This window comes from Hemiscyllium ocellatum, chromosome 3 (assembly GCF_020745735.1).
Source record: "Hemiscyllium ocellatum isolate sHemOce1 chromosome 3, sHemOce1.pat.X.cur, whole genome shotgun sequence".
Lineage (NCBI taxonomy): Eukaryota > Metazoa > Chordata > Chondrichthyes > Orectolobiformes > Hemiscylliidae > Hemiscyllium > Hemiscyllium ocellatum.
The window spans coordinates 141,978,098-141,991,759 of NC_083403.1; the positions used below are offsets into that span (position 1 = coordinate 141,978,098).

Sequence of the window (13,662 nt, forward strand, 5' to 3'; positions counted from 1 at the left end):
TTTTCAATGGGTTAAAAATTACACAACACCAGGTTATAGTCCAACAGGTTTATTTGGAAGCACTAGCTTTCGGAGCGACGCTCCTTCATCAGGTGGTTTTGCAATGGGAGCTGCCAGAGTAATATCAACCTTCTCAATCTACTGTCCTTTGATCCTGCAGCATTCTTTCCTTTTATCTTCTGAACATTTTAATCAAACGTTACGACAGTGATGCTGTTTGTTTACTTGTGCATTGTTGTATTGGTTTTGTTAATTCGGAGAGGACAACTTTGACGAGGGGAGATGGTTTTGTGGCAACATCACTGAATTAATAATCCAGTTTACCAAGATGATATCCTGAGACATGGTTTTGAATTTTACCAGGGCCGATGGTGAAATCTGAAGTTAATAACAATCTGGAATTAATAACTGGCCTCATGGTGACTGTGTAACCTGTAAAGGGATGTTTGTACACATGAATGCACCATCAAACAGCACTTGCTCAGTAATAATATGCTCAATCTTGCTTAGTGTAGGTTTTGCCAGGATCACACAAACATGGATGACCTCCATAGGTGAGAGTGACTGCCCTTGACATCAAACATCAAACTGCCCTTGACATCAAGGAACCTTGGCTCATCTGTATTCAGAGAGAAAATACCCAAGTCATATCTAACACAAAAGAAGATGGTTGTCATTAGAGAATGAGGAGCAGGAGAATCGACATTTTGGGCATAAGCCCTTCTTCCTGAAGAAGGGCTTATGCCCAAAACGTCGATTCTTCTGCTCCTTTGATGCTGCCTGACCTGCTGCACTTTTCCAGCAACACATTTTTCAGCTCTGATCTCCAGCATCTGCAGTCCTCACTTTCTCCCCGTCATTAGTGAATGTCAATCATCTTGGTCCAAGGTCATCACTGCACGAGTTCCTCAGGGTAGTGTTCTAGGCCCAGCCATCTTCAGCTGCATCATTAATGAGCTTCCCTCCATCATAAAGTCAGAGGGGAGATGTTCGCCAAGGATCACGCAATGTTCAGCACTATTCACAACTCCTCCTCTGCTACTGAAACAGATCATATCCAGGCTTGAACTGATAAGTGGCAAGTAACATTTGCTCAACACAAGTACCAACCAAGGACTATCTCCAAAAAGAGACAATTTAACCACTTCCCTTTGACATTTAATAGTGTTATCTTCACTGAAATCTCCCACAATCAACATCCTGGGGGTTACCATTGACTAGAAACTCAACTAGACTCAACAAATAAATGCATTGACAACAAGAGTAGGTCAGAGGCTAGGAATCCTGCAGAAAGTGACTCCCTCCTGACTCCCCAAAGCCTGTCCACCATCTACAAGGCACAAGTCAGGAGTGAGACAGGAGCCTCACTTCCCTGGATGAGTGCAACTTTAACAACACACAAGCTCAACACAAACCATGACAAAGCATCCTGCTTTATTGACATTCCATTATCCCATTGACCATTCACTTCCTTTACAACTGACACACAATCGCAGCAGTGTGTCCAGTCTATAACATGCACAGCAGTAACACAACTGGGCTCATTGGACAGCACCTTTCAAACCCATAACAACTACCATAATTCAATTCAAATTTGAAGTTTTCTTTTTGAAGAATTGCTCTCACTGGAATAGGTCCATATTGGACAGCAAAATTCAGGCCTCAATTTTCCTGGAGCCAGGCTGAGTTGAAAGGTCTTTAAAAATAATGGCCACCCCCCATTTCCATATCTGTAAAGTTTTCCCAGTGTGGGTTACAGGTTTACATTAGTTTTGTACATGGTGGATATTGGGAGAATGGCTATTGAGGAATTCTAAGAAATATTAAAGGTGCCCACAACTTTGAGGGGGTTTCAAAGGAGCATGGAGTCATGGATGGGAAATGGAGCACTTGGAAGTATCATGGGAGCGATGATGAGCATGAAGGGCTTGTTGGAGACTAGGAGACGTGTGAGGGTATGAGAAATATTGTAACTTCAAGGGGGTATGGGGTATGGAGGGGCAAGGGACAGGTGACATGGACAAGGCATGGGGTCATGGTGTTTATATGGGATGTGAGGGGGATGAATGTTTGAGGGCCTAACAGTCAGGATTAAGACTGACTCTAATAAACAGAGCTCGGGTGTGTGTTCTAGCCTGTCAGTATTACCATACATCTTCCTCCATCGCTACCTTGAACTTCCTTCTAAAAGTAACCCAGCCAACTCCATCCTGTCTCCACATCCATGAACCAAAAATATTGTGGTCAGGGTTTCCTTACAGAGATGAGTTTGCAGGGTCATAATCTTTCCGGTCTCGTGAGCTTCTCAACTCCTTCACGTAATCCAGCCCACAGTATTTTCGATTTGGTGAATGACAATAAGTCAGGGTTAAAAAATATTCACTGTGTGAAATTCAGTGCTGCACTATGTTTTCAAAAGCAAGCCTTGCTGTAAACCACCATCCCATTTCCAACTTCCTTTTCCTCTCAAAACATCTTTGTTGCTTTCCAATCCACTGCCATCTTTCCTGAACCCAAGGTTTCAGTCTCTCCAATTAGGTTTACCCCTTACCTCAGTCCTGAAATTAGACTGATGAAAATCACAGATAGTCACTGTAACAAAGGTGAATGTCCTCTCCTCGATCCTGTAACACTGACCTCACTATCCTCCTCTGAAGTCACCTCCTGTGTTGTCCAACTTTCACAACTCCACCTGATCCCATTCTTATTGATGTCATCACAGCCAGAGTATGCATCTGATAGCCTCTATTACCACTCCACCATGACCTCTGATGTCCCCCAAGATTCTATTCTTGGCCTCATCTTATTTCTCATCTGCGTGCTGCCCCTTGGGAAAATCATTAGAAGACAAAGCATCAGTTTGCACGTACATCAGTAATATGCCCACCACCTCTCTCAGTGCTGCATTGTTTATCTGACACCGTGGACTGCATGAACAGGGCTTTTCTTTGAGTAAATATTGGAAAAAATGAAGTCATTGTTTTCAGCTCCAGCTCAAAGCTCTGTTCCGTAATTATTGACTCCATCATTTTTCCTGGCAACAACCTCATGTCCAGCCAGTCTGCTCACAACCCTAATGTCATACTTGATCCTAAGTTGAACCTTATAATCGTGTCATCACTAAGACTGTTTATTCCCAACTTGGGGACATTATTTAGCCTTACCCTGTCTCAGTAAATCAGCTGTAGAAGCCCTCAGTCATGCTTTCATTATCTTCAACCTTGACTATTTCAACACATTCTCATCTGCTCTCCCACATTCTGCCCTCTTTATAAACTTAGGGTCATCCAAATATGGCAACTCCTCTTTTCTGTTCTCAGTGACTTTCATTAGTTACTAGCCAAGCGATGTCTTCATTTTTAAATTCAATTTATTGTTTCCAAAACGTTCCATAGCCTCACCCTTCCCAATCTCTGTAACATCCTCCAGCCTCACCGCCTTCCAAGATGTCTGCATTCTAGTCTCTTGATTGTCCCCAGTTTTAATTGTTCCACCATTGGTGACAATCTTTTCAAGGCCCCAAGATCGAGAATATCTTCCCGACACCTCTCTGTCTATCCACCTCACTTTCCACCTTTAACATTTCCTTTAAAATTCAGTCATTGACCAAGCCTTTGGTCACCTGATCAAATAGCACCTGATGTGACTCAGTGTTATACTTTGTTTTATGATGCTCCTCACAGTGTTTCATTCTGTTACAGGTGTTATATAAATAGAAGCTATTGTTGTTTGCAGATATGTAACTTAATACTAGAAGGGAGAAAGTTGCAAACCTTTGTCTTTTCACTATTTAATAGACATTGCATTTTAAAAATAACCTTTCTCTTTTGTTTTAATCTAGACCTGTGTCTCCATCGAGATAAAATACCAGGCTATGGATGGGACTGTTGGAGCCTGGAATGACAGTGAATTCTTAGAAAATCCGAACCAAAGAGCAGACCATGAGACAACCTTTCACTTTGAGACAGAGAGCTTGCTGTCCGGCAGTGGCCAGAGTCTGGGATCAGGAACTTCTCCTGGCCGGTCCCAGCAAAGTCTCTTAGGAGAAAAGAGAAAGTAAGTAAACTGTGTCTCTTTATAAGAACAAGGATCATACCTCTGGCACTGAATAATAATCCAAAGGAGGGCTCATTAGTTAATGTTACTTTGCACTTTGAAGAATCCTTATTAATTCTGACAGATATGCCTGCACTGGAGGAGTCATGTATCAATACACAGGACCATCTTCTTAGCGGATAGAATATACACACTCACTTTGTTTCGACCAAACAAAATAATAACAGTCATTTGCTGGTTCATTTCTCATGGCAATGCCCTGACCAATCAGAATGAATCGTGCCAGTTTAGAATTGAATCAAATCCTAGCTGTCAACTTTCGACCAGTGTTAATAGGTGCATTCTCTATGACAACACCTCAACCAGTCAGAGTCCTCTCAACAACCAATCAGCACTCTCCTATCATGCAACGTAAATGTTGCATTTTCCCCTTGAATTAGAATTTCTTGAAAATTGTCCTGATTAGTACAAGACAATAAGCTTCCACAAAATGTGACTTTTTCAAAATAATGCATCGTAAATAGTATTCCCAAAAAGGATTCTGTATCCGAGGACCTTGCTTTGTTTGTTTCTTCAGTTCACAGATGAAACATGAAGGCTGATTTATTGAACAACACTGTTGCATTAGTTCTACTTGAGTAATCGATTGATCGTGTAAGAAGATCCAAAGTCAGAGGGAAAACTTTACCAAACAATTTCACACATTGTCAGAGTCCTTTCTGGAATTGTGACCCTTCTTCTCAGTAATGCTGTGCTGTTTCTAAAACAGGTTAACAGCTATCATCACTGCGGCTTTCTGACTCAACAACTGACAACCCTCTGTTGTTTCTTGCAGAAGGTTGAACTGTAATTTATTGAACATATTTCATTCAAGGCAGATATTGGGACTGATTTTCATATCGAGGTCGAACCTGAAAATCTCAGCTAGGTGGAATATGCTCATATGCTCAGGAGTCAGCTCACTCTCGCAATTATTCACCATCCCTCAGGCTGACTGAGTAAACTAGCAATGGGACCACAACATTGAACCTGTGAAATTTCAAGGGGTGCAGGTTGTTCAGAGGGATTCACTCTGAGTCAGCCTGTGGAAGGCATTTTCGAAAAGAAATGGTGCTTCAGCTGGTTCTGAGCCTTGTGCAAATGGGTGTGGGGAAGGGGGAGTTGATGGGGGGGGCGGGGAAGAGTGTGATAGATAAAAACTAACGGGATAAAAAAAATAAGTTGGTAACTGTAACTTTGGCGATGATGTTAAGCTGATAATATCAGATCAGCAGCCACTTCTACAGACTTACATTGAAGCATGCAAACATCCTTACCCCACATTGGAACTGCAACATAATTTTTTTTTAAATCCTAATGGTTGGTAGTGAGTCTCTCTGTCAGAACATAAGATTATAAAGGAGAGGAGCAGAATTAGACCAATCGGCCCATCATGTTTGCTGGGCTGTTCAGTCATAGCTGATATGTAACTCAACCCCATTTTCTTGCCTTCTCCTTATAACCCTTAATCCCTAGATCAATCAAGACCCTGTCTATTGCTGTCTTAAATACTTGCCTGCCACAGCCCTCTGTGGCAATGGGTTCTATAGATTGTATATTGCCACAACTGAAAGCCCCACTTTGCTGAATTTGCAAAGTTATGTCAGAAAGTTGGTCAATTACGATAATCTCAGTATGTCATGCCTGGAATGAAAAAGCTCCTTGTTCCATGATGAATTCCAGCCCTGATACGTTGGCTGGAAGATAGGTGGACATTGGAGAAGAAACAATGTAAGAATGGCTTCTGGCGACAGACTCGCCCATATGAAAAGTGGCTGCTTACTCACAGCCCTGGAGCGTGAGTGATCGATGGGGAAAGAGATTTCAGCATAAATCAGCAACTTGAGATTAGGAAAAAATGTTGGAGGGGAAAATAAAACGCAGACATTCTTTTGCATGTTTTACTGTTTTTGCTAGATTTACCAAATTAATAATAATATCAGCAGGAAAACAGTGCTGGTGCTTGATGGATTTCATGAACTCAACAGTGGGAGAGATCTAAGTGAACATCAAAGGAAATAACCATTAAAACTGAATGCTTCAGTAATTACATTATGTTATTCTAGTTTCCTCACATCATTTAGTTTAGTAATTTCTCAAGCCATTTCTTGTTGTTATTGTCGGCTTTCACGATATATTTTTAAAGGGACATGCTCTTTATTTTCTGTTATAACTCCATCACTTACACATCCTTAGATTCTTTACAAATTTTATTTTCCAGCTCACCTTAAATTTCACTGCTTAAAACTGGACACTGTAACTGAAGTCTTAAGTACCTAATACAGGGCATAAAATTTATGCAGTCAGTCTGAATTGCCCACTAGTTAATTGTGTTGCTTATCATGTGCATACATCCCTCTCAACTTTATTGAGTATTTTAATTATTAAGGGAGCAGTGTGTAAATTATTGAGTTTTACATGATATTCTTTCCAGTATTATCTTGAATTCAGTTAGGGTTTAATTTCCTCTACTGCATAACTTAACTCCACATAAAGTTGCTTTGTGTTTCATTTTAATATGTTGAAAATACATGGCTAAATGACTGCATTGAAACAATGTTCAGTGGATTTTACGTGACTTTCCTCTCCCACTCTGAATGGCTCCTCTCACTATCTGGAACTGTGCGTGTTTGGGTCACAACTCCACAATATTCCACACATTCTTAATGAAGGGCTTAAGCCTAAAATGTCGATTCTCCTGCTCCTCGGATGCTGCCTGACCTGCTGTGCTTTTCCAGCACCACACTCTCAACTCTGATCTCCAGCATCTGCAGTCCTCCCTTTCTCCTATAACTCCATAATACACATGTATGGCCTCTGTAATGTTCAGGGCACATTAACTCCCCTGAGAATGCTGGGAAAAGATGGCACCAATGAATTGCGCTGACCTTGAATAGAAAGTGAGGGTTTCTGTCCCCACCACTCTCCCAAACAACGAGTTCCAGTGTAATTGTTAGGGTGGCTCGTTTGTGGAACAAACTTCCTGAGGAAGGGGTGGATGCGGGCACTGTTCCAACCTTTAAAAGACACTTAGACAAGTACATAACTGGGAAAGGTTTGGAGGGATTTGGACGAGGAGCAAGCAGATGGGACTCGTTTAGTTTGGGATTATGTTCAGCATGGACTGGTTGGGCCAAAGGGTCTGTTTCCATGCTGTTTGACTCTATGACTCTGAGAACATAAACAACAAATTACACCATTCAAAGTCTAAAAGCATAGCTCCACTATCAAAAGGTCAATCGACTTAATTCTTATTTTTTCAGAATGCTAGCAACAGTGTCAAGGTCCAGTGCACTGCTATGTGATAATGTCAGGCTTTGGGTTAACCGTTAGCCTATCACAGGTGGAGATGAGTGTTGTGCAGCTGCCATCTTGGTGTTAGTGTTAGTGTTAGTGTATGATCTGCAGCAGGACTGACAGCTGGAGTTAACGGCACCTCCCCACTGAACAACAGGAGGAGAATAAAGGCTGACCAATGCTGCTCACAGCCATGTCAAGTCAACTTTAAAAAGAACAGAAATCTTCTGATGACAAGGTTATATTGATGGTTTAGTGACTGCTCTCTGCATTAATGACCATATCTAACATTCCTTCCTGTACTATTGCATAGATTCATGGGGTTACAGACACACACACAGACACACATGCACAGGCGCACACACACACACACACACACACACACAGACACACACACACACACACACATAAACACTGGAACAGGAAATTCGACGTTTCGGGCCAGAGCCCTTCATCAGGAAGGGCTCTGGCCCGAAACGTCGAATTTCCTGTTCTTTGGATGCTGCCTAACCTGCTGTGCTTTAACCAGCAACACATTTTCAACTGTGATCTCCAGCATCTGCAGACCTCACTTTTTACACACATAAACACTCACAGACACACACAAACACACACAAATACACACAGGCACACACGCACAGACACAGACACACACACACAGACAGACACACACACACAAACATAGGCACACAGACACACACAGAGACACATACACACACACACACACACAAACTCACACACGCACAGCCACACATCCAACACACACGCTCTCGCACAAATACACACACTTACACACAGACACACACACACACAGCCACACACACACACACACACACAGCCCTTGCAAACCCCCTTGTCCTGCACACCCCACCACCTCTGTTAGCAAATTTGAAGGTGAGGAGGGGCATGTAAAATAAAGTGGGTGATCGTCCCCCTGCCTTTTTGTGCCCCACCCCCATCCCCAAAGCTTTATCCTGAAACTCGGATGTGGTAAGGCATCAGGCAGCCTGCCCCTTTCAGTCCCTCACAGCCTTTACCATTGACCAACTGCACTTTGCTTCTACCTTCCCAGGAAAAAAAGCCTTTCACTTCTGTTGCTGGGTATGAAGGAGAGGGTGAAAGTGAGGACTGCAGATGCTGGAGGTCAGAGCTGAAAATGTGTTGCTGGAAAAGCGCAGCAGGTCAGGCAGCATCCAAAGTCCTGCTCTTTCCAGCAACACATTTTCAGCTCTGAAGGAGAGGGTACCTCCCTGTTGCAGCAGTTCATCTTCCTCATTGTCACTTCAGCAATGCTGCCCCTCAAAGGAGCTGTTAACCATTGTACCCACATCTGGGAATAAATAGTTTGTGCTACAAATAAGAGGAAAGCCATTCAACCTGTCCCATCCTGGGAGTTTTACTGTTTTTTCAAAAACAACAGTGCTGCAAATGAAATGAGAACTTGTGTTTAGGCTACTTTGGTGGTTGTGTTTTGTGGAAGATTGAGAGAGTTCAGGCACAAAGGTTGTGTTAATATTTTCTGCATAGCAGTAAAGTCAAACTGCTTCAAAGTCTTGAAGAATGAAGGGATAAAAGTTTTATCTTGCATGTTAAACACTTGGCAAGTAAGCTGTCTGTTATACAGCCTGCTTTCGATTCAGTTTGATTCAAACCGAACAGGATAATTACTGGACAGAATGTATGGAACATGCTGACACAAGAACATCTATTTTGCAGTAACATTTAAGAAGATGTTTTACTGCTATTGTAAGATGTCCTACCACTTTGTGTGTGATCACAATCTTGCGCCTCATTGTATTAAATGTATTTTTAATATCAAAGTTCTGTCACTATCATTTTATTTTATTTGAATTTAATCACTGATATGATACTGAATAAATCCAAAGGCATTGGCACAAAGAGGATGAATTGATAAACACGTTGCAGTTCATTTCACTGTCGAAAGGTTTCAAGGTCTTCCTCTAAATATTGCATTTTTCAGCTTTTTTAATTATTTAAACTACAACTCTAAAAGACTTATCAGATTTATGCCTTATTTACATACTTCCATTTCAGGGAATTGTCAAAGAAGGCAGTTCAGTTTGAAAGCTCTTTATACCATCTGTCTCTCTTTGGATTATAGATTTATCCTTGAGCCTGAATTTATTTAAACTTCTGACAGTGGATTTTATTTGTGTGGTTTAGTGTTAAGTGGTCTGTTGTAACAGTGCAGGTGATAGAACTGTTGCTCAGGTTTATCATATTAGGGAGGTTAAGTGATGATAAGACAGGATGTTGTGAAGGAATTTATAACCATGAACGACTGAAATGTTTAAAACAATTGGTTCCCCAGGCAACCGTGATTTTACCGAATATCTTATTCATTAGATTTTGTGTCTTATTGGTCTCGAATTGTGTCTCAAATATTCATCGATTCTCTGTTCAATCTCAGGACTGATGACAGAGAAACCTTTTGCAATAGTAAGGAAAAGGGAGATTCATCCTTAAGGTAGAGAAGTGTAGGGCTAACCTCACCATGAAGCTATGAGTCTGGTCCTTCTGACTGTGGGTGCTCTATATCCTTATCTTAGAAATAGTGGGTTTTGTGACCAATCAAACACTAAGTCAATTAAATTTTCTTCAGAGTGAAAAATTGTTTCTTTGAGTAACAAAGAAACAGTGATCTTGAATTTTATTACTTTTGACTTGATATTCCATGTTGCTTATGCCGTTCTTGTTGTTCCTTTATATCTTTTTCAAATTGAGCTCCATTCCAGAAAGTAATGGAACAGACGTGCAGGGCAGAACAGTGTCCAGCTCCCAGGAGTGGACAGCTGGTGGGAAACAGGAAGAAACAATACTCATGGCCAAAATTTGGCTGCCAATGGATGGAGCCACAAAGCTAAGAAATTGAGCTCTCTCGACAGCTGGTGCATCTGTCTGTGTTCATGCATGTTTATTTAAAGGCAGTCTCACTAGAATTCTGTGCACCTACCACAAGAAGTTCTAAGTGAGCAGTGCTTTCACAGTAATGTCTGCACATCAGCGGTGTTCAGCAGGCGAAGTGATGTACTTGGAGTTTGCTGTGAGGAGATGCTACTTTTTCCACTTTGCTCCTTGACATGTAACATTAGAGGTCAGGGAGCGCAGACAAAAGCTGAAGGTTATGGCTATCCAATCCAAGAAGGAAGGGAGACTGACCAAGCCAGGCAGGAAGGGATGGTGGATATGCAGGAACATGCAGAGGAGAGAAGGCCCTAGCACAGTGAGTGTGGTCATCATGTTGTCATGTGAGGAGAGCACCGTGGACTTAGACAGTTGGATAGAAACAGTCCTCAAAGGCAGAGTCAATACTGTCAACTGGAGGTTGAACTCAAGGGTGCTGAGCAATGGAGAAGTGGTCACATTCAGAGGGAGGAGCAAGTTAGGGTCAAAGTTCCAGGGTCATTCTGGGGTCACAGAATCTAATGGAACACACATGAGGATGATAACAAGTGTAGGGGTTGTGGAGGAGGGATGGTTATAGAGTCAAGGATAATGAGGAGGTTTAAGGGTAACAGAGAAGAGGAATAGTTATATTGGGCAGGTCTGGGATGATGTTTTAAAATGAGAAGAGGGTCTTTTGGGATGGATAGAGCTATTGGTGAGTAGAGTTAGCCAACTGAAGGCACGCTCCATGAAGTATGCGTCTAATAGATGGTCACCATGTTCAAGTGTGTTCATTGTTCTACGGAGGGAGAGTACAGGTGCCAACAGGGTCCCTCCCTACAGAGGGAGAGTACAGGTGCCAACAGGGTCCCTCCCTACAGAGGGAGAGTACAGGAACAGGCAGAGTCCCTCCCTACGGAGGGAGAGTACAGGCACCGACAGGGTCCCTCCCTACTGAGGGAGAGGACAAGCACCAGGAGGGACACTCCCTACGGGGGAGAGTACAGGAACAGGCAGGGTCCCTCCCTACGGAGTGAGGGTACAGGAACAGGCAGGGTCCCTCCCCACGGAGGGAGAGTACAGGCACCAGGAGGGACACTCCCTACGGAGGGAGAGTACAGGAACAGGCAGGGTCCCTCCCTACGGAGTGAGGGTACAGAAACAGGCAGGGTCCCTCCCTACAGAGGGAGAGTACAGGAACAGGCAAGGTCCCTCCCTACAGAGGGATGATAGGGGTAAGAGTGATTGTTTATTGCCCCCTGCCACCCCAAAATGAAAACTTGGAAGTTTATTCCCATAATGCTGAGACTCAAGGGTAACTGTGGGAAGCTGAGGCAGTGCTGAGGATGATGATTAAGGGTGGGATAGTCAGATATACCAGTATGGTGAGGGGAGTTCGAGGATTCCTGATAGCTGGTCACGGCTCATAAAGAAGTGGGTGGAACCTATCTGAAGGCAAGGCTGGATTTTGGATGCAGGCTGAAGGGTGATGATGGGAAGCTCAGTAGTAATTGAGGGAAGGTACATGCTTGCATTTCCAAAATCATTGCTCCATTGACCAAGCACATGGTTGTGTCAGGAAGGATTGTCCAGGATGATATTGATCAGTGGAGGTGAGGAAGACCAGCCTGTGGTCTGTGCTATATGTAAAGTTTCCTGTTGTGTAAGTTGTTCAGGTTGACACCCGGGTAGTTGACCGTAATTCAATCACAGATCACTTCAGGCAGACTCACTGAGGGCTTCATTGATGCTGTCAGTACGTGTCCTAGCTTTGGTGCAGTTGTGGATAAACCTACAGAGAGTGGCAGCATAGGGTCAAGCTGTACAGGTTCCTGGCAACCCAGAGTCCGTGAGACATCTAACATTGGCACGCAGTTAAAAATACCATAGGCAGAGCAGCTATCTGAAAACATTGGCACAGGCATTGCCAGCTGTAGCCAAGGATGTTGCAGGAAGCCATCATGCCAGCTGTACCACAAAGAGCTCCATCCACAAGGGCTGATGGGTAATCCAGGGCAGGGCTATTGGCTGGAACTGTGTGACAACCCATTGGGAAAGTGTACGGCTTCATGAATCCCACCTGAACCATGTTCAATGTACACACAGAGGCCTGCAACCAGAATCCTAGTCTCACACAGCTTGATAGCCCCATCACCGTCACGTTGTTTTAAATACACAGTGCCAGTGGCCTTTCAGAAACTGCGGAATATTTAAGGCACTGGAACCAGGTCTCCAGGTTCTACTGTAAGCCCACAGTCACTGACCTGGGCAATGGTGTCTTTCCAGGTCCCCCACCTCAGTCTGAACAGAGCACCTCCTGCTGGCATCCCCAGAAAACAGCACCTCTGAGCTTTCCTTAGTGAGAACCTGCAGAATGGCTTCAATAACTCCATTCATCAATTTTTTTTTCCTGATCTATTCTAAAAGTTCACATCTGAAGAACGGCTATGTGACTTAAAAAACAGAAGCCTAATGGTTCCTGGGGCCCACACGCCAAAACCAGGTGAGGAGATGGGGGAAAGTGAAGTGAGTGCAGCAATAAGTACAGCTGTACAGTCTGTAGGGGGGGAGTCTTCTGGTAGAGGTGAGGTTGTCAGTGGTGAGGCAGGACTTCTGTTTAGGGGTGCAATGGCAGTCAGCCAATTAGCTACCCATGGGCGAGGGATGTGACCACTCATGTGGTGGAGGACAATAAAAGGTCAGTGCACCACATGTTACCTCATGGGGTCAAAGAACCATGTGCCATTTTCAGTGGGTACGTGGATAGACATTGATTCCCTCAAAGCCAGTAACATCCCTCTTGTGCTCGTTGCTGAGAAAACCCTGGTGCTCCTTTCCACCAAGATCCTCCTCACCCAGCTAACTGGCTACATAGATGTCACAGAAAAGGTAATAAGGTTTGGAAACACACCTATCCTCAACAAGCATCTGCTTTTGATAGGACCTTGCTAAATTGCGATAACACATGAGAGCATTGACTTGTAGGTGCTACATGAGGCTATCACAGTTGGGACCAATTACCTTAGATCATACAAATCACCCTTTTTCCCTGGTCCCAGAGGTGGAAGGTCAATGTCTGAACCAATACCTTTACCCCTTCTTCCTTGAAAAGAAATGTATTCAAACCCACAAAAAAAAGCATGATTACAGTTCTTCTTTGAGTCTGTTTTTTTACCTTGTACCCCCATGGATATTTCATTAATAAAATGTCTGATAATGCAATCCTAAACTATTTTCAAACAAGGTTGCTGTGATTTGAAAGTGTGTTTTTTTTTAAAACTGGAATGTTGTGCTTTTACTTTCTTGCTGTTACGTTGTGCACTGGTGGTTAAATGGAAACAAATAGATGAAAGTATGAGCTTT

At 43.1% G+C, this 13,662-nt stretch overlaps 1 protein-coding gene across 5 annotated transcripts in view; it reads left to right on the plus strand.

Annotated features, from left to right (window-relative positions):
* The window catches only part of otofa (otoferlin a), a 446,338-nt gene that overhangs the window by 197,178 nt on the left and 235,498 nt on the right, over nt 1-13,662 (plus strand). For all 5 annotated transcript variants that reach the window (XM_060853972.1, XM_060853981.1, XM_060854001.1 and 2 more), the window contains exon 5: nt 3,842-4,056. In XM_060853972.1, coding sequence (XP_060709955.1) covers nt 3,842-4,056 — 215 coding nt within the window. The remainder of the gene's footprint in view (nt 1-3,841; nt 4,057-13,662) is intronic.